Here is a 27,766-nt window from a genome sequence, read left to right on the forward strand (position 1 = left end):
ACGTTTTACGCTCCTAGTCACTCCCCTTAGAAAATCCGCGGGAAAATACTCGGAACATTCCAGGAGTATACTTATTTTGAACTTTATGGATTGTCCCAATTGACCAATTAAATAACTCGTTTTAAATGGAAGGTCAAGGTATTTACCTTGGCAGCGTGTAAGACCGGTTGTATGATTTTCTGATGAAGTGATTTTTTATATAAACTACCTCAACGCAAGATGTCATCCAAAAAGAGAGTATGCATTGTTGGATCTGGAAATTGGTAGGTGAAAGAAAAAGAAGTTTAAGAGTTTAAAGAGAATTTCCAGCTGCAATAATAAAAAATACTGTTGTCTCTGGACTTTGCCCTGTCTTATAAATTTTTATCATTTTAAGATTAGTCCAAATAATTTTGACGTCAAGGAAACCTTTTTTTATTAATTTTGTGCTTCCTGTGATAATAAGGGATAAAAAAAATCAAACTAGAAAAACACCCTCAGTAGACAACACGATTATCTGGATTGTAGTTTTAATTTTTAGTTTAAACATTTTATTTCCATAAACACAAATTTGGAAATTTTTATTTTAATAAAAATGATAAATTACTGTGAAAGAAATTTCCATTCTTGCTAGATTTAACTTTTTCACGGATTCATTATTGTTTTTTCTGCTCTTAACGATTTAAATTTGTTTAATTGCTACTTAATTTTCATCATCTTTAGTATGTCATAACTTTTCTTATTGGATTATCAGTTGAATTCTACTCGCTTTCATTTACCTGTTAAATTACATACCTTTTTTCTTCACTCCCAAGATATGTTTTCACCCGGTAAACACTGAGTTCTTTTTATATAATTTTTGAGTTGGAGCATTGATCAACAATTTCGATAGTTAAGAGAACATTTTTAACCCGCCCACCCATGGCCTATTTATAAATTTGTATTAAATTATATTTTTCTACTGGTCTTTAGGGTTAATTTTATGTATTAACAATTTTTGAATTACTATTTAGGATATTCTTAAATTTGTTTATTGATTATTATCAGAGTTCGCTACAACATTTTAGCCAGTCCTACAAAATCTGTCAATTTTATCCTGAAATAAAATTAATAACATATTTTATCGAAAAATAACTTTATTAATATTAGTTTTATTCTTCACACCCACAGGCAAATTAACAATGAAGGACCAGTTCAGGTCTTCTGATTGTTCTTATTAATTCATCTTCACTATCCATTTCATCATCTGAATCACTTTCTCGGCTGTTACAGTATTTGTTTGCTCCATTGTAGGGTTCAATCGCCGATTGTTTGCCAGGGATGGCTCTATGAACAAATTTAGTAGGCCACGTGTAGATCGCTGCTTTGGTTTGTTTATAATAAATCCGTTAACCAGTACCGGAAATTGGCAGCGGGTACATCTGATAACCGATGTAAACACTTATTGGAAACAGTTGCGGTACATCTAATAACCGATGTAAAAAAGTGCCATAATATGCACTACAACAGCCTTTTTTACATCGGTCATCGGGACCGGCACTAGCCTTCAAATTACTGGTCCGAGCCTCATTTTGACCGACAGGACCAACAGGACCGACCATTTTCGCGAACTCTGTATTATTGAACTATTGTGTTGTGTGATTCCATTTCATAAGCCTAATAAATGTTTTTATTATACGACCGCAAAAATTAAAAATTTTTTGGTCGTATATTGGTATGACGTTGGCGTCGTCGTCGTCGTCGTCGTCGTCCGGCGTCGTCCGGCGTCGTCCGAAGACACATTGGTTTTCGCACTCTAACTTTAGTTTAAGTGAATGAATCTCCATGAAATTTCACCATAAGGTTCAATACCACAAAAGGAAGGTTGGGATTGATTTTGGGGGTTATGGTACCAAAGGTTAAGGAATTAGGGGCCAAAAAGGGGCCAAAAATAAGCATTTTTGTAACTTTCAGACAATAACTTGTGTGTAAGTGTACGGATCTCTCTGACATTGTACCACAAGGTTCCATATCACAAAGGGAAGGCTGTAATTGATTTTGGGGGTAATTGCCTCAAAATTTTAGGAATTAGGGGCCAAAAAAGGGGCAAAAAACAAGCATTTTTCTAGTTTCATGACAATAACTTGTGTGTAAGTGTTTGGATATTTCTGAAATTGTACTACAAGGTTCCATATCACAAAGGGAAAGCTGGAATTGAGTTTGGGGGTAATTGCCCGAAACGTTTAGGAATTGGGGGCCAAAAAGGGGCCAAAAATAAGCATTTTTCTAGTTTCCAGACAATAACTTGTGTTCAAGTGTATGGATCTCTCTGAAATTGTACTGCAAGGTACCATACCACAAAGGGAAGGCTGGGATTGAGTTTTGGGGTGATGAATCATAAGGGGGTTCAAAAAATTTGGGGGGGGGGGGGGATTTTTTTTTTTTTTTTTTTTCTTTTTTTCCTTTTTTTTTTCTTTTAAAATTTTCCATTTTAAGTTGGTTATTTCTGATTTATATTTAAAAGCAAATAATAATGATATGGTAGGAGATACACACCAAACAGGATGTGTAAATTATTATATAATAAGTATTGTGCAATAGCAAGAAATTTTCAATTGCACAGTATTGCACAATAGCAAGAAATCTTCAATTGCACAGTATTGCGCAATAGCAAGAAATCTTCAATTTAACAGTATTGCGCAATAGCAAGAAATATCCAATAGCACAATATTGCGCAATAGCAAGAAATTGTCAATTGTACAGTATTGCGCAATAGCAAGAAATATTCAATTGCACAGTATTGTGCAAAAGAAGATACTTCGTATAAATTGCTTATTTCTTGATCAATTTCAATGGGGTTTTATTCTTGAATTCTTGGGGTTCTTTAATATGCTGAATCTAACCGTGTATTAAGTTTTTGGATTTTGGGCCCCGTTTTTAAATTGGTCCACATTGAGGTCCAAAGGGTCCAAGATTAAACTTTGTTTGATTTCATCAAAAATTGAATTCTTGGGGTTCTTTGATATGCCGAATCTAACCGTGTATTTAGATTTTTAATTTTGGGTCCCGTTTTTTAAATTTGTCTACATTAAGGTCCAAAGGGTCCAAAATTAAACTTAGTTTGATTTTAACAAAAATTGAATTCTTCGGGTACTTTGATATGCTGAATCTAAACATGTGTTTAGATTTTTGATTATGGGCCCAGTTTTCAAGTTGGTCCAAGTTGGGGTCCAAAATTAAACTTTGTTTGATTTCAACAAAAATTGAATATATGGGGTTCTTTGATATGCTGAATCTAAACATGTATTTAGATTTTAGATTTTTGGCCCAGTTTTCAAGTTGGTCCAAATTGGGGTCCAAAATTAAACTTTGTTTGATTTCAACAAAAATTGAATATATGGGGTTCTTTGATATGCTGAATCTTACCATGTATTTAGATTTTTTATTTGTGGGCCCGCTATCAAATTGGTTCATATTGAGGTCAAAAGGGTCCAAAATGAAACTTTGTTTGATTTCATCAAAAATTGAATTATTGGGGTTCTTTGATATGCCAAATCTAACCGTGTATTTAGATTTTTAATTTTGGGTCCTGTTTTTTAAATTGCTCTACATTAAGGTCCAAAGGGTCCAAAATTAAACTTAGTTTGATTTTAACAAAAATTGAATTTTTGGGGTTCTTTGATATGCTGAATCTAAACATGTGTTTAGATTTTTGATTATGGACCAGTTTTCAAGTTGGTCCAAGTTGGGGTCCAAAATTAAACTTTGTTTGATTTCAACAAAAATTGAATATATGGGGTTCTTTGATATGCTGAATCTAAACATGTATTTAGATTTTAGATTTTTGGCCCAGTTTTCAAGATGGTCCAAATTGGGGTCCAAAATTAAACTTTGTTTGATTTCAACAAAAATTGAATATATGGGGTTCTTTGATATGCTGAATCTTACCATGTATTTAGATTTTTTATTTGTGGGCCCGCTATCAGATTGGTTTATATTGAGGTCAAAAGGGTCCAAAATTAAACTTTGTTTGATTTCATCAAAAATTGAATTATAGGGGTTCTTTGATATGCCAAATCTAACTGTGTTTTTAGATTTTTAATTTAGGGTCCCGTTTTTTAAATTTGTCTACATTAAGGTCCAAAGGGTCCAAAATTAAACTTAGTTTGATTTTAACAAAAATTGAATTCTTCGGGTACTTTGATATGCTGAATCTAAACATGTGTTTAGATTTTTGATTATGGGACCAGTTTTCAAGTTTGTCCAAGTTGGGGTCCAAAATTAAACTTTGTTTGATTTCAACAAAAATTGAATATATGGGGTTCTTTGATATGCTGAATCTAACCATGTATTTTGATTTTGGACATTGGACCATAATAGGTAAATTAAAAAAATTGAAGTTCTTAGACCACATTCTTTCTGTGTCAGAAACCTATGCTGTGTCAAATATTTAATCACAATCCAAATTCAGAGCTGTATCAAGCTTGAATGTTGTGTCCATACTTGCCCCAACTGTTCAGGGTTCGACCTCTGCGGTCGTATCAAGCTGCGCCCAGCGAAGCATTTTATTACAATGTATATTAGTTGTTTCATGTTTTTGAAAGTAATTGGATGAGAGACAAGTCTGTGAAGTCTTCTCCATTTAACATATTTAACAATACAATGTCAATGTAAAAGAGCATGAATACATTACATATTATTTTAACATTTGTATAAATTGGACAGAAAAATTAAGTGGCACAAAAGAAGAAGAGAGAGAAAAAATAAAAGAACACAAAAAACAACAAGGAAATAATATAATAAATACAAAAAAATAAAAAACAAGTTGCTTTTTTAAAAAAAAAAGACAATACGTGAACCTTAGAACTTTTTTATGCTATTTACTAATTCAACTAAATTAAAAATTTTATCTCAGTGCTTTCATGGCCATGTGTGTGGAGGATGATATTTTCTTTTTAAATTATTGTAAATCATGACAATATGAGAGTGGTGTTAATCATAAAGTGAGATGAAAATAAAAAGGGAATGTGTCCATGGGACACCCATGATGCCCCAGCTTGCATATCATATAAAGTTTTAAAGGGGCATGACTGAAGAACGGCAAAAGTGACACTACCCAAATTTGTAGTTGATCTGACTTTTGTGGTAATAGGTATTGTGTATAAGTTTCATAATGTATGGTTGAGGTAAACTTAAGTAAGAGAACGGAAACTTTTATGTTTGTAAAGGGGCATAACTCTAGAACAGTAAACATTACACAACCAAAATTCTAACTTGATCTGTGTTTTGTGGTAATAAGCATTGTGTATAAGTCTCATACCATTTGGTTGAGGAAAACTAAAGTTAGAGAACGCAAATGAAAAATTCCGCAATTTGCATTTGAAAAGGGGCATAATTCTAGAAAGGTTAAAGTGACGCCACCAATTTTGAACTTGATCTGTATTTTGTGGTAATAAGCATTGTGTATAAGTTTCATAACATTTGTTTGAGGCAAACTTAAGTTAGAAAACAGAAACCAACTCAGTTAAGGGTAAAACTTAATGCCCCCACCGCCACGTAGGGTGCATAAAAAGAATTGGATTCCCAGACGTATACTTTCTTAAAGAATGATAATGATTCAAAACATGGACACATGTACCTTCTTTCAAACATTCATAAAATAAATCTAGACATAATTAATGAGGCATTGCGAACTGGTCAGATAGTAGGAGACATTAAATGTTCCTTACCGACCAATTATCAATAAGTGTAACTCTCCCACGAGACGCATTGAGAGATTTCTTGATCTAATTATATAACCATTATTGAAGAGGCTTAACTTTTACATTCGAAACACTGATAAAATTCTGAATTATAGGCAACAAACATTTATTAAGTTAGCAAACACGGTTTAAATCTTGAGATTTATTACGTATGTTGGTTGAAGGAACCGCATTTCAAAATAATTTTCAACTTTAAAACACAATTTCATAAATTCAGATATATTTATTAAAAGAATGTTGGTCTCAGTATATTATGTATTTTCAATCTTAATTCTTATATTGATATATAATTGCTTAAACAAATACCCGAACGTAAGATCAAATACACTCTTTTTCTAACTTTCCATGTTTACAGAATCCATTGTATATGCTTATTCAGTGTAAAAATCTAGAGTTAATTGTTTTGTGTATTTGTATTTTTTTCTTTTGCATAACATATTTTTTAAAGACCTCATGAAAGATTAACATGCAATTGTTAACTCTATTTCCTTATTTAAAAAAGTATATAATATATTTTTTTATTATTAAGAATATGATTATTTCCTGGGAATATTAACAAACAGTCTTTATTTTATTTGTTTTATTTTCAGTTTTTGAAACAGACATTTTTGTTTATCTGATTTGTCAAAATGACATGTGCATAAAATTTATTGTTACAAATCAACAAATCCCAAAGCCTACTAGAACTCATTATGTAGAAACCACAACACTATTAATATCTGGCACTGATGTTCGATACCATAGGTCGCTAAATCTTGACCATTTAACTTTCACCTGTTTATCAAACGTTGCAACTGTCAACTTTGCTCAAGTAAACACTTACGATGCATAAATATAGCTTTAACATACATGTTTGAAAGTGATCTGTAGATACATTTAGTTTATTATCATATATCAGATAAGAGAATAAGCGATTTGTGACAATTTCTTTATTGCGACGTTTTAAATATCTCAGATACCCCCATATGTAGGTGCTCTTAATTGCAGGAGGTTAATACAGATACGATGAATAAGTGTTCCGAATGAAGAATAATTTAGCTTCCGAATATTCCTCCATAGACTTTATTTCTAACTAATTAATATGCGTGAACCTTGAGGGTTCACGCAAAAAAGCAAAAAACAATTGCACTTAGATGATGATGTGAATGTGGTCATGTTTTACTATCTAAACAATAAGGAATCTATTGACCCTCGAATAAACTGAAACACAAGTTCAAAGATATTTTCATTTTGCTCCTGAGTAAGTAGACTACTACCTGAGGTTAATAGTTCTATATTTAATGAACAGTAATTTATAGGAGCCAGCTAAGATTTTCTAAAAGCTTACTTCGTATTTTTGAATATAATATACAGTGTACATTTAAAAAGGAAATGATGTGAATCTTTGCGATACACACCGCAGCGGCAAGATGGATCAGAAATAATATTAACTCTTGAAAGATCATAATTTAAGAAGGAAGCAGAGCATCAAAGTTGAGTAAGCACAATGTTGAATTTACTATCAGGACAAGAGTAAGATATGACAGGAGTAAAGAATCAACTGTAGCGATTGCAATACTGGAATGCCAGTATTGTAGACATTACTGACCAAAGGGCCATTGTGATCTATTGCTATCAAAGCCAAAGGGAGTTCATCATCATCACCCTTTAACTTTTTACAAAAGTCTTCTCTAAAACTACTAAGCCAAATAAAAGCACATTTGGCCACAATCATTCATGGTGTATCTATCTTGAAAATATGTCCAGTGATTCAGCCTGCCAACCAACATTGCCACCAATGCTCAAAATAGAAAATAGGGGTAAAATGCAAGTATTGTCTATTAGCTTGTAAAACACTATAGATAGTGAAAATTTGATTGGGCAAAAATGTGAAGAATGATTTAATTTAGTCTTTAACTATTACCTATTATCCTGAAACCTATAATTAATTGAGAAAAACTTTCAATAGCAAAAATGATCAGTATGATCAACCATAAATATCACATTCAATTGAATTGAATTGAACACATGTAACTGGCATACATGTATTTTTTTTTTTTACAGTACTGGCACAAAATTACAAATGCAATGTTGTGATGATCACTTGATCACAAGAAACAACAAAATTCACATAAATATTAATAGGAATAGATAGGTTTTGACGTGGTTGCAGAAGTCTAGTGGTATCTTAACCAGAAAATATCTACCATGTCTACAGACAGAAATTAAAAGGTACATGGACATTTAATATTCAATCATGGTTTGTTTAACTTTATGAAAAGCAACTTTGTTTTAGATAATGAAACATACAGTAATTCAATAGTTTAGCATTATATTTCTTTTGTAGGGGGTCAGCTATAGCAAAAATTGTTGGTAATAATGTTATAGAAAAATCTGACAAATTTGAAAAGGAGGTCAAAATGTGGGTGTTTGAAGAAATGGTAAATGGCAGAAAGCTAACAGAAATCATAAACCAAGATCATGAAAATGTGAAGTACTTGCCAGGTTTTAAACTTCCAGAGAATGTTGTAAGTTACATTTAAGACATTGGAAATCAATGAAAAATATACATATATATAGTCTTTATCTCACCTGCTTTGAAGAATACAAGATACCTCTTTACCTCATAGATCAGTAGTCAAAACTATATCTCACATACTACAGGTTCAGGGGCCTCGGTGGCCGAGTGGTCTAAGTAGTTACTACTGTAATCACTAGCCAGTCAACACTGAGGTTGTGAGTTCGAACCCCGCTCGTGCGGGTGCACTTGACTCCAATCTTAATTGACTCGGAATGTCAGTTTTCCTATCGAAGGTTGGTGGTTTTCTCCAGGCACTCCGGCTTCCTCCACCAATAAAAACTGGCTGCCACGAAATAGACCAAAAGCGATGCTTAAAAGTGGCGTTAAAACACATAAAATAAATAAATGAATACTACAGGTTCAAACAAGAAGTCACATGTATTTGGTGTATGGAAAGATTGTTATGAAAGGTGTACATTTGTATATGTCCGTCTAGCAGGGGTCACTTGACCAAAAACTCATTATGATGGTTCATTGATCAACTTTTAGTTTTCATGGTAAAGGCCACTACACAGATACCATAAGTTATATATATGTATAGGTCAACTATTCGGTATATGGAATGAACAATAAGTATAACAAATACCGTTTTAAATGTTTAAAATAAACTTGGAAAACACATTCATTATGTATGCCACTAGACATTCAGCATGTTCAGCAAGCAACAATCATAATGTGAATTTTAAAATATGTATGCTAAATTAGGGTTTTTATGCAGATTGTGTGGTTCTCTACACATAGAAATCTTATGTTGTGAGTGGGCATGGTTTTCTAGGGACATTTTTTCTAGTGTTTTTTTTGTTGCATATGGTATAATGTTTTTGATCCGTCCGTCCGTCAGTCCCTTAGTCCTGTTCTTGGCATTGCAACTCCTGTAAAACCATTCAACAGAATGTCATGGAACTTTTAGATATTAAGGACATACTTTGTAGATGTGCATATCAACAGGAAATTGTGATTCTATTTTTTTTTTGAAGAGTTATGCCCCTTTGAACTTAGATTTTAGCCTTAATATACTACTGCAGCAGTTTGTCATTGCAACTCCTCTGAAACCACTTAACAGAATTTCATGAAACTTTGTAGATAAGGACACATATACTACAGTCAGGGGACTTATTAAAATAAGTGATTTTAAAATCACTTATTTAAGTAGCAAATTCGAAGTTTTGTCACAAATTGTGATTTTGTAGTTTTACCAAACACATAGGTTTAGATAATATCTTTTCATTAGTAAAATTGAAAAAAAATGAACTTTTTGCTTCTTTTAAGCAGCAAGGTTTATGCCTTTGATGCAATCATTTAGCTGCAAATTCTATTTCATTTGAAAAAATGCTATAAAAATGGCTTTACATAATGAACTGATACTTTCTTAACAGATATTTCCCAGCAGTGGGAGTATTTTTCCTGTAAAATTCAAGGTTTCATCTTATAGATTATGTAATAAAATTCTACTGTTCCCGATCAAAATTTAACTGTTTGGGGGTGTTGAAATTAGTGGGGGTTATTAAAATTATGATACTTAAAGAAGTGATTTTTTGGAAGGAAATTGAGGTATGATACTTAAACAAGTGATTTTTATGTCATTATCCTAGTTTTAGTACAAGGTCATCACCTGACATGACCCGGTCATCCTATCAACACAGATGTTGGTTCTGATAATTTTAGCAACATAATTAGTCCCTGGATCATTAGTATTCTATATTTAAAGCTACAATATAGTTAAATCACTTAGTCTAGTGATTAATTTGTACTACTTAAAAAGGTGATTATTAAAGAAAGACAACTCTTACTTCCAACCTTTATGGACATAATGTTACTTGAATCAGTGATTTAAGTAAGTCCCCTGACTGATCATGTTTATTGATGTGCATATCAACAGGAAATTACCGGGTGTGATTCAATTTGATTTCTAGGAGTTATGCCCCTTTTGAACTTTGAATTTTGGCGTAAATATACTACTGCAAAAGTTTGTCATGGTACAAATGTAAGTCCTCTGAAACCACACAACAGAATTTCATGAAACTTTGTAATTAATGAGAACATAATATGTAGATGTGCATATCTACAAGAAATTTTTGTCAGTTAACTTTTAAGTAGGAGTTATGGATCTTTGAACTGAGGAATCTGGTGAGATTTTGTTGGCCCAGAAACATTGGGGGGGCGTGGGGTTTTTGAGCTTACTCACAAAGACACTCATTTTTAATATTGATCAAATTTTTTATGGTGGGCAATTTATTATTGTTAAGTGTTTCCCCTTGCTGTTATCAATCATGATATCTTGAAATATCCTCTTCCCTTCTGTCAAAATATATTAGAGACAATAGTAAATGCATTGCGGGTTTACCTGACTTTGGATTGATCTAACAACCTCCCACATTTGAGGCGAGTTTGTTACTTGAAGACCATAGAGGCAGTTGAGAAGCCTAGTGTGAAAACTACTTGTGCATGTTGATGAGTAAAGGAATACAAAACATTTGTATTTACAATACCTTTAGACCCATTATCTAATTTATTATTAAAATGCAATAATGTTTTTCTTGGCAGGTTGCCATCCCGGATGTAAAAGATTCTGCAGAAGGAGCAGACATCCTAATCTTTGTTCTACCTCATCAGTTTGTTAGAGGAGTATGTAAGCAACTTAAAGGAAAAGTTAATGATGGTGCTATAGCTGTCTCCCTTATCAAGGTAAACATTTATTCACATGTTTTTGTACACCTGTAACATTTGTCATTGAAGGTGGACAGAGGTATTTTGTTAGAATAGTGACAACAGTGTAATTAATCAATCTGTAACCTAGTTGGTGTTGAAAAAACTTCAAACATCAATGTTTTATGGCTAACATATGATGACATTATGCTTATTTCCAGGTTTTAGTCTTGTTGCTATGAAATATTTTTTCTTGCCTTGTTAGTAAGGAAATGATTTTATACTTGGTCTGCCTCTTGATAATGATGTATTGTTGTGTAGAAACAATTTTTACATCTGCAGTGCTGTCACTACCTGTTTGCTGATAGTTTGAAACTTTACACTCATTGTACAAGGAAAATTTTGGTCATACATATTTTTCTAGGCTTCAAACAAAGGGAAAGATCAGTTATGCTTTAGTATACATTTTACCTCAATCAATTGAATGCAGCGACACATGTCCTCACCCAGTATTTGTCTTGTTTAATTTGTAAATAGAATAATAAAATCTCAATTTTTGTTTATTGTTAAATTTGTTACAGTGAAAAAGCTTTTTTTGTAGGGTTTTGATGTTGCAGAAGGTGGCGGTATTCTACTTATATCCTCAGTGATCAGGGACCAGCTAGGAGTACCTTGTGCTGCTCTGATGGGAGCAAATATTGCTAATGAAGTCGCCATGGAAAATTACTGTGAAGCTACTATTGGTAAAGTATTTTCTTTTGAAGTCATTAATTTTATGGTTATTATTGTTATAACATATATTAAAGGAAACAAGGAATTACCAAAAATATAGGACAGAAAAACAGATGACACCAACCACCAATACACAACTTTATTGTCTTTACAGATCAGATGCAGATATAGATTGCAGAGTTCGCGAAAACTTATTTTGACCCGTCGGTCATGGGACCGACAAAGCATGATTATTTGTCAGTCCTACAAAATTTTAGCCAGTCCTACAAAATCTGTCAATTTTATCCTGAAATAAAATTAATAACATATTTTATCGAAAAATAACTTTATTAATATTAGTTTTATTCTTCGCATCCACAGGCAAATTAACAATGAAGGACCAGTTCAGGTCTTCTGATTGTTCTTATTAAAAGTCATCTTCACTATCCATTTCATCATCTGAATCACTTTCTCGGCTGTTACAGTATTTGTTTGCTCCATTGTAGGGTTAAATCGCTGATTGTTTGCCAGGGATGGCTCTATGAACAAATTTAGTAGGCCACGTGTAGATCGCTGCTTTGGTTTGTTTATAATAAATCCGTAAACCAGTATCGGAAATTGGCAGCGGGTACATCTGATAACCGATGTAAACACTTATTGGAAACAGTTGCGGTACATCTAATAACCGATGTAAAAAAGTGCCGAAATATGCACTACAGCAGCCGTTTTTACATCAGTCATCGGGACCGGCACTAGCCTTCAAAATACTGGTCCGAGCCTTATTTAGACCGACAGGACCGACCATTTTCGTGAACTCTGAGACTGTTAAAGAATATTTAATACAAGCAAGAAAAAGATTTTCCTTATTTTAACATTACACAACATAAAAAACATAACAGATTTGTCTGGTATGTAAAGGAAATCATATCTAATAGCCTGTAGTAATCTGTATTATTTGTTTCTCCGGCTGATTCTAGTATTGTTTGCTATATTTATAGGTTGTAAAGACATGAAGTATGGTCCACTACTAAAAGAACTATTTCAGACAAACTATTTCAGGATTGTTGTGATTGAAGATGAAACAACAGTTGAAGTCTGTGGTGCTTTAAAAGTAGGTATGGGTTAATGAAATGATCATTATTCAAATATATTTTAGAAAAACAAAGCAAACACATGCATGAGCAACAAAAAAAAACATCATAAAAATGCCTTCCAACAATTAGTTTTGTGAAAAAACACATAATGTGCAGATAAAAAAATCATATGCAGACATTTTTATTCCCTGTTTGCAACATGGCGATTAATTGTTAACAATTTTGACAATCCTTCCACTTGGCCTCCCGCTCCATATTGGCTTTCTGTATATTTAAAAAGTCAATTTAGTTAAAATATTGAAATAAGAGATTACTAAACTTATATAAGTCAAATGCAAGTTGATATTCTTAAGTTGTTCCTTTTGATTATGTGGAAAAGGCTAAATTGAGGTTTGTTTCGATATTTTGAGTAAGGCTCAGCCAGATATTTTTATTCTATGTGGTTATTTAAATTAAGATGTTTTTATACCCCCACAAACAAAGTTTTAAGGGATATATATGAATTACCCTGTATGTTTGTCCATCTGTCTGTCAGTGTGCCTTATAAGTACAACTTCTCCTAATTGGTTAAGTCTAGAAACTTTTTTTTTTTTTTTTTTTTTTTTTTATTGAAATCTGTTCATTTGTTAATTGAATACATCAAATACCGGTACCTTATCCCGGCCTCGTTAACATTAGTAAATAACATATATATGCAGATATTAGTATTTGTTAATAATTTACTCATTATAATGACATAATAAAATAAAAATATATACCATAACAGAAATAACAATTTGGATGTTCCTTAACAATTTAAATAGCTTAAAATTAAATATACTTTAAATAACAAAACATACAGATATATATATAAAAAAAAAGAATAGATACAAAAACTCATAGTGAGTTCTGCATTATAGACCAGATATTGAAGAGAACTGATAATAAGAGAGAAAAAAAAATAAAAAAAAGTTTTGCCTAGATGAATTTTAATTTAACATCCTATCCTATTTCTGTCAAATTTAAACATAGAAACTTAGCTCAGTTGTATAACACTTTCTCCATGAATATGATGAAAGGAATATAATCCTTGTCCAACATGTTAAAGGGGAGATAATCCAATAAACTTACTTCAGTATTGCAAGTTGTGGTTCACCTTTGTTCTGTTAAACAGGTAATATGTTGTGGCTGAGGCATTCATATCAATGGACTAGTTCTTCTGATAAATTTTGTTCCCTGCAAAATGTGTTGTGGGGACATAGAAATGCTGGGCGTTGGTCTGTCCCATCTTGTTAGCACTCTCACTTGTACAATTCTTGCCAGCTTTTTGTAAAACTTATATCATAGGTTAATGTTAGTAATGCCTCGGTCAAGTTCTTAAATCAGTGCCGATCAACTATTCTAAAAAGAGTTATGCCCCTTGGAAATATTGATTATGTGGAAAATTGCATTGTTAGCGCTCTCATGTGTAAAATTCTTGCAATATTTTTTTGAAAATTATATGATAGGTTTATGTCAACAATGCCTTGAACAAGTTCAAAAATCAGTGTGAATCAATTATTTTTAAAAGAGTTGTGCCCTTGGAAATATTAATTATGTGGAAAATTGCATTGTCAGCGCCCTTTCATTTACAATTTTTGCCAGATTTTTATCAAATTTATATCGAAAGGTTTATACTAGCATATTTCTGAAAATTGCAAAAATCAGTGCTGATCAAATATTTTTAAAAGAGTCATACCCTTGGAAATTTTATGTCAGAAATTGCATTGCATTTGCTCACCTCATTTTTCTAACATATTTATAAAGATTTTAAAGAACAAAAGTGCCCTTAGACAGACAAAATATGTGCAACGCGGGGGACATTGGAACTCTGCTCTTTTGTAAATATTTTTATAGTCATTGAATTATAGATTAAAGAAAAACCACTATGTAATTGTCCAAAATAGATCATTAATAGTAAGTAAGCAATGATATTTCATTCTTTAAGCATTGCATTCTAAGGAGAATTATTTATAATGGACAATTGATATTTGGAAGGCTTTTGTATGAGGGTCTAAATATGTAGATTCTGAAGCCTTACGCTTAATCATGTTTAATAGTTTTAAAGTTATTACATTGTTCAATGTAATCTGACGTTTTCGGCTCAGGTGAATCCTTTAAATACTTGATAATTGGTATTATCTCCCATATTCCAAGTTATAAATGTTGGCTATGAAATTGGTGTTTTTATGTTGGTGTGTAGCAGGCATGACCTAACTTGTATTTTTATTTAATATTTCAGAACATTGTGGCAGTTGGTGCTGGTTTTGCTGATGGTTTAGGGTATGGTGATAACACAAAGGCAGCTGTGATCAGATTAGGACTTATGGAAATGGTTAAATTCTGTGAAGTTTTTTACCCAGGTATGTAATATGCTCTGGCATGTATTTACATTGCTTGTTGCAATTTGAATTACAAGTAAGTGTACTAGTATCTTACAATGCACATTGTCTTCACAACTGTAGATTATTATGTCAGTTAGTTACAGTAAATTATATTAAAAGTAATGGTAATTTCAGATAATAGATCTTGAAGAAAAAGCTCGCTATGTAGGTTACAGAAACCTACATAATAACATAATTGTTTTCAGATATTTATTCATAAACTAATATAAGTATTAAGTATTCAAAAGAAGACCTTTGTAATGAGGTCCACCTCTTCAGGAAAAGATTATTGAAATTCATGGCTCAATATTCAATGCTGGATAACTTGGTTTTATGATTAGAACATTTTTATTCACACTGCAGTATCATTTTACTGTTTATGTGTCTCATACCAATATTAATTCTTCAGATTTATTTTGGCTTTTAAAGGAAAGCTGATGAATTTCAAAGTTGTGTAGTGAAAATAAATACTAACATAATTATGTAGAACATAAAAGCATGGACCAAGTCTTATGAAATAAGTTCAGAAAGTCACTCTTAACACCTACTTTATATAAATACTGTAAACCGGGAAATTTTTGTGCAGTCTTTATTTCACGATTTACCAACTGAATCTTAATTTGCGCCGTTATCAATTCGCGATTTGTAAAGGCCTGTACAAAATTAGTAAATGATTTTAAAACAGCATAGTTATGCACATATTGTAAAGCAAGTGCTGGAAATCGATCAAAAACCTTTTTGTCTAAACTAAGTGAACAATTTTCGTCATTCATTGATGTACATGTGTATTTTAAGTTATTTGTGAATTGACTTATATTAAGTAATAGAAAACCGTTACATTTATGTTTACTTATAAAAACATATACACTATTAACATAAAAAGAATGCTTTCAAATCAGTAAAATCAAATTAGAAGCTGCGAGGATTATGGCTAATTAATCTTTTAATCTTATTAATAAGTATAGCAGATTAAATGTGGTAATCATTTAAAAAATGATTGAAGGTGTCATTTTTCTAATTGTCACAAGTGATGTTTATATAACAATATCAAAATTTTTCGGTTCCTTAAAATAGATTTCATATTATCTTGATTGTCATGAGTTAAAGGTGTTGGTTTCTAACACTGCCTTTCATTTAGAAATAAGTTTTAATTTGTGATATATATAGACTTGTCGTCTGAAAAACTGTTGTTATAATCTGGCTCTGTGTACATAATCTTATTAGTATACGTTAATAGATTGTCTTCATTCTCTGAATCAGTTCTTGAAATATTTTTTAGAAGTTTTATTTTCACATTTCCACTCTTACTGTGAAAATAGCAAAAATAAAACTACCGTGAAAATTTCCCTGTTTACAGTAACTGAAGAAACTGACCTGTGTAGGAAAGCATACCATTGATCATTGACCCTGAACATGAGGTCAAGGTCAGATAAACCCTATTAGACAGTCAAGTATACTTTACAATGATTTAGACCAAATATAGCTGACATATGACTCATTGTAATTGAAAAACTGCCCAATGCACAAAAACTTCATGTTGATCATTTGACCATAAAGTAAGGTCAAAGTTGGATGGCTCCTTGCAGAAAGACATGTTTGCAAAATGATTCAGTAGACCAAAATGATTAAACTGTAGTTTTAAGTAAGTGAGAAATAAAGTTCTAAAACTTTAACTGTTCACTAAACCATGAAAGAGGTGAATGACAGGTGACTCATGTTAGATTGGCATGTACAGCTTACAAAGATTTTATAGATCTTAAATAAAGTTGGAACAGATACAAAACATTACAGTGTTATTAACTGGCTGTTTCTGTATATGCCCTCTTATAGATTTAAGGTTAACTGTAGTGGCCCCGAGACTCGAAGAGTCCAGGGCCAATACAGCTGATCGAGAATCTATCACTGGGCCAATACAGAAACAGCCAGTTCATAACACTATTATTAAATGATTTTAATTCTTTGATTAAACTAAGAAACTTACAGAGAAGAAGATACAGGAATTCATATTTGAACTTGTCTTTTCGCAATCACAATGCATTTTTGTCAACATTGATGTAATTTCTGATTTCTTGTCCAATTAATAAAATATATTCTTTTACAATTCATTTTATCCAGCAAATATTTAATAGCAGCTGAGAAGAATAAACCATTTTTTCTCTTGAATCATTGTGTTCTGATGATTGAAATGAAACAGTGATAATAATCAAAAGTTTTCATTGAAAAGGCTGTGAAATATTTCCATTTCAAGTCGTTACAAAACACAAACCAGCATTTAAATTCTTTTAATGTATTTATAAGTTACAAAATATGATACAAATGTATCTAATGCAAAACGATATGTCGAAAGTTAGGTAAGGCATTAAAAAATTGAAATGGGAAATGAACGTTTCGTATTAGCCCATGAACCTATACTGCTTTTTATACAACCGCAAAAAATTAAAAATTTTGCGGATGTATATTGGTATGATGTTGTCGTCGTCGTCCGAAGACACATTGGTTTTCGCACTCTAACTTTAGTTTAAGTGAATGGATCTCTATGAAATTTTACCATAAGGTTCAATACCACAAAAGGAAGGTAGGGATTGATTTTGGGGGTTATGGTACCAACAGTTAAGGAATTAGGGGCCAAAAGGGCCAAAAATAAGCATTTTTGTAACTTCAAGACATAACTTATGTATTAGTGTATGGATCTCTCTGACATTGTACCACAAGGTTCCATATCACATAGGGAATGCTGGGATTGATTTTGGGGGTAATTGCCTCAAAATTTTAGGAATTAGGGGCCAAAAAGGGGCAAAAAACAAGCATTTTTCTAGTTTCAGGACAATAACTTGTGTGTAAGTGTATGGATCTTTCTGAAATTGTACTACAAGGTTCCATATCACAAAGGGAAAGCTGGAATTGAGTTTGGGGGTAATTGCCCAAAACATTTAGGAAAAAGGGGCCAAAAATAAGCATTTTTCTAGTTTCCAGACAATAACTTGTGTTCAAGTGTATGGTCTCTCTGAAATTGTACTGCAAGGTACCATACCACAAAGGGAAGGCTGGGATTGAGTTTGGGGATGATGAATCATAAGGGGGTTAAAAAAATTTGGGGGGGGGGGGGGGGGTTTCCTTTTTTTCCTTTTTTTTACTTTAAAATTTTCCCATTTTAAATTGGTTATTTCTGATTTATATATAAAAGCAAATAATAATGATATGGTTTGAATAAGTAAATTAAAATTTTTTAAGTTCTTAGACCACATTCATGCTTTGTCAGAAACCTATGCTGTGTCAAATATTTAATCACAATCCAAATTCAGAGCTGTATCAAGCTTGAATGTTGTGTCCATACTTGCCCCAACTGTTCAGGGTTAGACCTCTGCAGTCATATCAAGCTGCGCCCAGCAGAGCATTTTATTCTGTATTGGACTGGTCTGAAAAGCAAAATTAACTCATGATTTATATCAACAGGGTAATGTTATCAGTATTGCACATGCTGATTTATCTGTTTTAGGGCTGATTTGTTCATATCATTTAATAATACATCTTCCAGTACTCTTTATAGTCATATGCAAAATACCAGCATTATCATTGGCCGTATGCTGATTATCCAACATAAAAAACAACAAAACAAAAATACTTTTAAGAAAAGTAGAATCTAATCTTTTAATGCGGATAGTGCTGTCAATGCATTAATAGTAGTTTTTCAATAGATATGTTACTGAACTATTATATTACTTCTAATCAAGCTACTGATTCAAGTAAGTATACTTGCACATTTAATAGGTTCTGCAATAGTAGAATGGGATTTATATTGTACTTAACTGTTTGCCCCAGCTAATAAAGTAATAACAATTCTAAATGATGTCCAACATACCACCTATCCTTATGTTTATGTTGCTTGTAATAGCATGCATGATTTATAATTTAGAATTGGCATTATTTCTTAAATTAACTTTTGCCTCACAGCAAAATGAATTGTATGATAAGCTGAGAAGTCATTTTTGTGCAATTAGTTTGAGTATATTTCTCCACTTTATAGCTTTAGCTTCCATGTAGGTTCTTCATGTATTGTCTAATCAAGCTTTGCACAATACTTGGTGATAGATAGTGATTACTCTAATGTTTAGGTTAGACTGAGGAAGTATGGTGGAGGAAAAAAGTCAACGTTTTTGTTTTTACTAAGAAATTTAGATTGAAAGCATGATGAAAGAAATCAAACAGATTGTGCTTTCAATTTTCAAATGCTGTTTAGGACATTTCTCAAAGAGTATAAAATTTGATTTACAACTTAAAGGGGCAGGAATTCTACCTGTCCTCATTACTGGTTGATACTGCCAGAATTTACAAAATGTTATGTAGAATAACTTAAATAAGAATGCCAGTTTTCTCAAGAATAATGAAACCCAGGGTACCTACCCGTTAGTTTATTAGAGATAATTTGCATATCTTATATGTGCATGGTATATATATTCAAGCTTTGTTATTATTTCTAACATAACATGATCTTATGTTAAGGTCACACATTATGGAATGAAAAAAATGTCTATGACAACTCTGTGAGCACAATATTGCATACATTTTACACATAACTTATACAAAAATTATAAATAAGCTTTAGTTGGACTCTTAGGTTACAGTCAAGAAAATTATTTAAAAAAAAAGATACATTTGAGTTGAAACTGTCTGCATTTTATTTTGTGTTAGCAGACATGAAATAGAAATTGCAATAGTTCCCAAGATTCTCTTGATTCTGATTTACTCAATTATATTTTGTCTAGTTCTCATTCAGTCCATCTTAGTTCTCAATTCAAGCCCTTTGTATTACAGCTTCTCACGGTAAAGAAACCCTTATTTTCTCAAAATGGAATGCTCTTCAAATTCGGGTCTTTGAAAACATTTAATAACTCATTATTTTTATGCCCCCGTCGTAGCGGAGGGGGCAATAAGTGTTACCCTTGCCCGTCTGTCCCTCTGAATGTACGTCCCGAAATTGGTTTCTATTCTCTAACTTAAGTTTTCCTAAAAAAAAATTTATGAAACTTGTACACAATGCTTATTATCACAAAACACATATCAAGTTTGAATTTGGATGTAGTCACTTTTACCATTGTATAGTTATCCCCTTTAGATATGGAGTTTCCGTTCTCTAACTGAAGTTTGCCTCAACCAAATGTTATGAAACTTATACACAATGCTTATTACCACAAAAATCAGAATAAATTGAATTTGGGTGGTGTCACTTTTAGCATGCTTCAGTTATGTCCCTTTATAACGTAAGTGCAAGAGGGCGCATCATTTATGTCCCATGGAAACATTCTCCATTTATTTACATCCTAGTTCTACTGTCCTCTGCATTTCAAAGAAGTATAATGGTTAAGCTCAGTCAATTATTAATAAAAAGCAACATATTCAGTATCATTTAGGTTTGCACTCTGTCCGTCTGTCCATCCGTCTGTCCATCCGTCAGTCCGGCAACTCAGCTTTCCACTCTTTTTTTCTTCATTCTTGAAGATATTGATTTGATATTTGGTATATAGTTTTATCATGACAAGTCGTAGATCAAGTTCGAATTTTGTTTCGGTCTGATGATTTAGTCCAGAGTTATGGTTCATAAAACTAATGTTAAGAGTACTATGTTAAACCATATACTCTGTACAAAGGGAGATAACTCATTTTTTTAAAAAACATTCTTTGGTAAATTGTTTGAGGAATTTTGTGGCAGCTTTATATGTTATTTTGTATACTAATTTTCTGAATGCTACATGTATATATGAATATTTTTTTGTTATTAAGTGAAATCCTTTAATTAGATAATAATCTATTTTTATTTAGGTGTATATTTCATTACATTACATTGTGTAGATAAAAGTTGTTGACATTTTATAGATATGTTACAAACTATATTAGTTTGTGACAAATGAAAGAAAAAATATTTGGAACTATTAATTATATTTGATTGTAATTTGAAAATAGATATATGTTGTATTATATCATATCTTATTTTACAGAACTATTAATCATATCTAATGTTTAATAGAGCGATATAGGTTTTCCACACTTTTTTTCATCATGCTTGAAGATATTGATTGACAATTGGTATATAGTTTTATCATGACAAGCTACAGATCAAGTTCAAATTTTTGTTTCGGTCTGATAATTTTGTGCAGAGTTATGGTCCTTGGATTTGAAAAAAATCACTCATATATTCAGTTTTCCACACTGTTTTTAGTCATGCTTGAAGATATTGACTTGATATTTTCTTTTTGTTTACACCATGACAAGTTATAGAACAAGTTAGCATTTTGTTCCAGTATAATAAATTTTTACCTGGTAGGGGACTATGTATTGCCATGCAATACTCTCAGAATGCTTGTTCACAGATGTTTTTTTTACATATCTTAGTTATGTTCCTCATTTTGAGATTTATTAGGGAAATTGACTCAGATGTACATGATTTTTCTTGTATCCATATTATTAGCAGATTATCAATGAGAAATTATTAAAAGGAGTCTGTTGATTTAATTATTTTATTTCAAAATTCCTAATTTTAAACAGTTTCATGAAGATTGGCCTTGTGAAAAGTAATATCTTACAGAAGATATATACAAAAGTTGAAGCAGATTAGTTTTTTATGCACTAAACATTATGAAACTGAAAAATATACTAATCTTATATCTCAGAATCTCAACAAGGGACATTTTTGGAAAGTTGTGGAGTTGCTGATTTAGTAACGACATGTTATGGAGGTAGAAACAGGAGAGTAGCAGAAGCATTTGTTAAAACAGGAAAGGTATGTTAGACAAATAAAACTTTAGAATTGATATGCTCAAATTGTCAAAAAAAAACACAGACAATGGAATGGTGAGAATAAAAACTACTAAAAGATATGCAGCATCAGTATCAGATTTGTATGCCCTATCACCCAGTGGCCATGACGTACAGTAGAACATATGTAATTTGATAGAAGGATATAATGAATGTCTGTCCTGTCATTCTGTAATTCCCACATTTATGCAGACTTTTTATCTTTTAACCTGTTATGTTCATTAGTGTATAATGGTAATTCTCATTCCTTTATACCCAAACTTGGAGTGTGGAAGGCTGTATTGCATTCACCTTTGTCAGTCCGTCTGTCAATTTGTCCTTTCCTCCAACAAAAATATTTCTGTCACACTTTCTCAGGTACTATTTAACAGAATGATGTGATATTTGGTCAGCAGCTTTCTCAGTAATGAGTTGGAACCTATAACATATATCCTCAGTTGTGGAGTTGCAAATTTCTGTAAAATACATGAGTTACAATTTGAATAATCATTATCATTTAATAATGACTTTTATAAGGTAAAAATCATATTAATTGCAACAAGTGTGAAAAGCAGATTGATCTTAGTTATACTTTTTTTCCAGCTGAAATACTGTCAGATATAATCTTTATGATATAGATTTGAGTCTATTTCACATGAAACATAATAGTAAATGACTGTATAGGGTATACAATTATCTATGTTTTCTTGCAGAGTATAGAAGAACTAGAAAAGGAAATGTTAAATGGTCAGAAGTTACAAGGTCCACCTACAGCATTTGAAGTGAATTACATGTTAAAGAATAAAAATATGGAGGAAAGGTTAGTTTATTTGGTAACATACATTTTTATGCCTCCGTCTGTCCGTCCCGAAAATTGGTTTACGTTCTCTAACTTTAGTTTGCCTCAACCAAATGTTATAAAACTTATACACAATGCTTATTACCACAAAACACAGATCAAGTTCGAAATTGGGTGGCTTCCCTTTTACCGTTCATTTGAGTTGTCAGTATAAACTTAAAAATTGCTGAATATTTCTTTTCCGTTTTTGTCTTGCCTTGACGGAGTCAAAAAGCGGGACATAGGTGTGCTGTTTCCGGCGGTGGCGGCGTCAACAATGTATAAGTTTGTGATTTGGTCTCGTTCATGGGGAACCACTAGTGGTAGGTCAATGATATTTGGTATGCAGTTGTATAAGCATTGGCATATCTCATTTCCATGGAGATTATTTGGCTTTGCCCCCTTAATCATGGTCTATAGACTTTGAAAATTTTGCTAAGTTAACATGTATTAGTTTGTGATTAGGTCAGTTCAAGGGGAACCATTAGTGGTAGGCCAATGTTAATTGGTGTTCAGTTGTATAAGCATTAGCACATCTCATTTCCATGGAGAATATTTGGCCCCGCCCCCTCAGTCACGGTCTATTTACTTTGAAACTTTTGCTTAGTTTACATGTATTAGTTTGTGATTAGATCAGTTTAAGATGAACTGCTAATGTTAAGTCAATGATTTTTGGTATGCAAATTTATTGGCATTTGCAAGTATCATTTCCATGGAGATTATATAGCCCCACCCCTGATCATAGTTCATTGACTTTGAAACTTTTACATAGTTTACAAGTTAATGTTTGTGTTTAGGTTTATTTAAAGGGAACAACTTATAATAAGTCAATGGTATTTGGTATGAAGTTGTATTAGCATTGGCACATCTCATTCCATGGAGATTGTTTAGCCATGTACCTTCAGTCATGGTTCATCGTCTTTGAATACTTGCATAACTTACATGTTAAAGTATTGCTATTTTAATTTCAACATTTGCATTATCAAAATTACAAAAAGGCGAGACATATCTCTGTGATAACAGTTTATCTTACTTTAGTTTGCCTCTAGTGATAAAACTTATACACAATGCTTATTACCACAAAACATAGATCAAGTTCGAAATTGGGTGGTGTCACTCTTACCATACATGAGTTATGCCTTTTATAAACATAAAAACTGCTGAATTTTTCATTTCCATTCTCTCACTTTAGTTTGCCTCAACCAAATGTATTGAAACTTATGCTTATAATCACAAAACGGCCTTTAACTACATGAATCCTGCATCTGTATGTGGAAGTTGACTCATGCATATTTACAAGTGTGGCCCATAGACACATTCTCCATTTATTTTTCCTATCTATTAATTTTTCCCTCACTCTGAAAGGAAGGGAGAGGGGATAGGGTATAGTGTCTGTACATCCATCTATCCCATAAAATATTGGTTATAATTTTCTCAAGAACCACAATATTGAGCTTCCTAAATATTGGTATCAAGCTTCGTATGAGCAATCTATACTGTGTAATGCATTTGCAGTTTCATCACTCATCCACTTCCTATTCACCAAATACTTTTATATTGTAACCCATTATGGCCTTGTTTTTAAAAAAAATTAGAAACTACAAATCAGAGCTTTCTGAAATTGGGTATTAAGCTTCATGTGACCATGCTTTATTGTATGATGCATTTTGACATTCTGGGCTCATCAATATACTTAATACTTGTATATCAATACACACAATGGCCTTGTATGAGAAAAAAACCTAGGTGCACCTCCTTCTTTGTCTTCAGAGTCATGTGTTATGTCATGTGATATGATTTGACATCCAAGGCTCATCAACTTTATATGTTTACAGAATATTTATAGGGGGGTGTCATTGGTACCCAATAGCTCACAGTCATCGTGTTAATAAGAATTTGTATGCAAAGACATAAATGTTCAAAAATTACCTAAATATGACAAACTTGCCTCTCTTCATTATATAGACATTAAAAAGGAACACTGAATTTTAAAATATATGCTGATTTATTTTGCAGGTTTCCATTATTTACAGCTATCCATAGAATATGTAAAAAAGAGACAGATGTTAAACAATTCATGGACTGTCTGAAGAACCACCCAGAACATATGTGATTATCAAGAAATTGCTTTACTGAGCTAAAGGGGGGATGATTAGGAGAGTCTACTGTGATTGTATATGTATTTTTAGCAATGATTATTGGCTCCTGCAGAAAAATGTCAGGGTACTTTATAGTTTTTTCAGCAATTTTTTTTTTACGCAAAGGGTAGTCAATGAAAAAAAATACATAAAAATTTTATTACGCAAAGGGTAGTCAATGGAAAAAAATACATATGAAATTTCAATGTATATAAACTTTTGAAAGAATTGCAGGCAAAACAGACAAAAAATAGAAAAAACAAATTGTTGTTTAATAAGTGTTATTAAAGGAAACAATTAGTAGGAAAATAGATACTGTTGTAACTGGTGTACAGATGTCTTTTTTGTATTATGTAACTAAATACAGGGATAATAAATAGATATTTACCATTTGGAGTTTTAAGAGCTTTCAGTCTTTGAAATATAATCATCGTGCCATAAACAAGGATAGGAATGGTAAATTCGATGGAATAAAAGTATTAATGAATTTATTGTACATATAAACAGATAAGTTATTTGGGGATTTTTTAATTTTTTTTTAATTTGACATTATATATCCAGGAAACAATGATTAATCGTTATATTATTTTCATTCGGCATTAAACAAATTCACTTAAGAAAACTGTTTTAATTTTATGTAATAATAACCTTGTTTACACTCTCCATCATTGTTTTGTTATAACTTAATGTGTATTTATTATCTATTTTTAATTGTGTTAGAATGATAATGGTTTTGTGGATCTGATGAACTTACAGCATTATTTTAGATAGGTTCTATTGAAATATGATTATATAGTTGAAGTGCATGAATATACATTTTATTGATGAATCAATTTTATTGTGTTGATCATTTCAAGATTTTACTCCCATACACTTTAAAATTTGTAAAGTTCCATAATATAGTTTATATAGTCATTCATGTATACTTGAATGTGAAATACAAATTTATGCATGATAATCAGTTCTTGAAGCACAGAAAACTAAATAGCCAAATATTTAAATGAATGGTCACATATTTTCATGAAATCCAAAGTTGAATTTAATGACATAATTTATTAAGGAAACATTAATCCTAGCAATAAAATATTAAACCTTGCTTGTCCATTATTGAACAACAAAAACATGTGTTTTTTTTTTGTACAGAATATTTGTAAAACAGAGAATGCAATCACATATTTTTCATTAGGTCTATTGTTTAAATGTACCCGGTATCTGATAACTCTAGTCCCATGTATTATGACCGGCAGAAAAACTTTATATTAAATATTCATCTATAGAGTTTATATCAGGTGTTACAATTATCTTTACTGCAGTGTAATATTTGTAGAACATGACATAATTTATTACTTTGTCTATTGTCAATCAAATACATTTATGATCTTTTTTTCCTTTTTTTAGAAATAAAAATTATATGTCCGTGAATTCTTACCTTACTTGTTAGTTGGTATGAAGAACTTATAAAACATAAATAACAGCTTGTTACATATCTAGCCATTTGGGACACCATACATGTACACAGAATTGTTTTTTGCATTCCTAAATGCTCATCTTCACTTGTTAATTCACCTAATGCATTTAAACTAAATATATAAAGGAAATGTGAGGTAAATATCAATACAGCACAAAAAACCAAATGGGGAGTCTTCTACGAAAGACTGGTTTCTATACAATAACATTCTAAAGTGCCATGTGTCTAAAAGAGTAGTAAGTGTCTAAATTAGGGAAACCCCAATTTTGACAGTTCTTCAAATCTCTAGTGATTTCACACACGCCTTCTGAAATATTTAGGGGCCTCAGTGGCCGAGTGGTCTAAGTAGTTCGTCTACTGTATCACAAATAAAAAAAAAGGAGATGTGGTATGATTACCAATAAGACAACTATCCACCCAAGTTAAAATGCAGTATAGGCAACAGTACAGCCTTCAACAATGAGAAAAACCCATACTGTATAGTCTGCTATCAAAGGTCCCGAAATAAAAAATATAAAACAATTCAATTCAGAAAATTAACGGCCTAATTTATAACAAAACAATTTACGAAAAAAAAATATGACAGACATGAACCAACAACAACCACTGAACTACAGGCTCCTGACTTGGGACAGGAACATAAAGAATGTAGCGGGTTAAACATGTTTAAAGGCACCAACCCTCCCCCTAACCTGGGACAGTGGTGTAATGGCATAACACAAGAACATTCAAATGAAAAACAAATATAAAAAGCAGCAATAAAAGACAACCACTCAATTACAGGCTCCTGACTTTGGACAGGCACATAAAGAATTTGGTGAGGTTATACATGTTTGCTGGAGCCAAACCCTCCCCTAACCTGGGACATAAAGAATAATGGCATTTGTGTTTTTGATACTAACTTCATCAGCAAAAATATCAAGCGAGCTCGCTAGGGCAAGCTGATATTCAAGCTGATGAAGTCAGTATCAAAAATAATATGCCATTCTTTTTATCGGTAATTTGTCTAAACTGCATGTTTTTTTGGTTGAGAATATGAAATAAAATTAGTGAGTAAAACTATTTTTATACGTACAAAACGTTGTGATATTTAATTGTGAATGGAGTTGTGTTCAGTTCATTGACAAATTGACGCGGATGAACATTAACATGTGACGTTGCTGCACTGTTATGTGACGTCATTGCTAAATATTTTCGAGTATCAGGCCCTGTCCATGTTATAGAATATATAAGGCAGTAAGATCAAAGGAAAAATGTATAAATTGCTGATAAAGTGGTGTAACAGTACAACATAAGAACAAACAATAATAAACAGCTGCGCCATGAGCGCATGATACGCCTGTCGTCTTGTGTGTGAATTTTTATGCAATAAGCATAAATAGTTTCTGACATACGGCGTG

General features: G+C 31.9%; 2 protein-coding genes across 5 annotated transcripts in view; one reads left to right on the plus strand and one right to left on the minus strand.

The window, feature by feature from the left end:
- The window catches only part of LOC127728572 (uncharacterized), an 879,051-nt gene that overhangs the window by 35,261 nt on the left and 816,024 nt on the right, over positions 1 to 27,766 (minus strand). The gene's annotated exons all lie outside the window — the stretch shown is intronic.
- On the plus strand, positions 122 to 26,320 carry LOC127728595 (glycerol-3-phosphate dehydrogenase [NAD(+)], cytoplasmic-like). Of its 2 annotated transcripts, XM_052236136.1 has the most exons (10): positions 122 to 263; positions 8,047 to 8,227; positions 10,825 to 10,965; positions 11,528 to 11,669; positions 12,636 to 12,748; positions 14,992 to 15,112; positions 18,865 to 18,876; positions 21,799 to 21,908; positions 22,636 to 22,742; positions 24,777 to 26,320. In XM_052236136.1, exons 1-10 carry the CDS (start codon positions 220 to 222, stop codon positions 24,871 to 24,873), a joined length of 1,068 nt encoding a protein of 355 aa, XP_052092096.1. In that variant the 5' UTR covers positions 122 to 219; the 3' UTR covers positions 24,874 to 26,320. The 2 variants fall into 2 exon arrangements, with proteins under 2 accessions (XP_052092096.1, XP_052092097.1); XM_052236137.1 differs by lacking the exon at positions 18,865 to 18,876.

The sequence above is a fragment of the Mytilus californianus genome, unplaced genomic scaffold (assembly GCF_021869535.1).
Source record: "Mytilus californianus isolate M0D057914Y unplaced genomic scaffold, xbMytCali1.0.p SCAF_2, whole genome shotgun sequence".
Classification (NCBI taxonomy): domain Eukaryota; kingdom Metazoa; phylum Mollusca; class Bivalvia; order Mytilida; family Mytilidae; genus Mytilus; species Mytilus californianus.

Coding starts and splice junctions, on each gene's coding strand:
- LOC127728595 (XM_052236136.1), top strand. CDS start 220: ATGTCATCCAAAAAGAGAGTATGCATTGTTGGATCTGGAAATTG. Junction 8,228..10,824: donor TTAAACTTCCAGAGAATGTT/GTAAGTTACATT, acceptor TTTTCTTGGCAG/GTTGCCATCCCGGATGTAAA. Junction 22,743..24,776: donor AATAAAAATATGGAGGAAAG/GTTAGTTTATTT, acceptor TTTATTTTGCAG/GTTTCCATTATTTACAGCTA.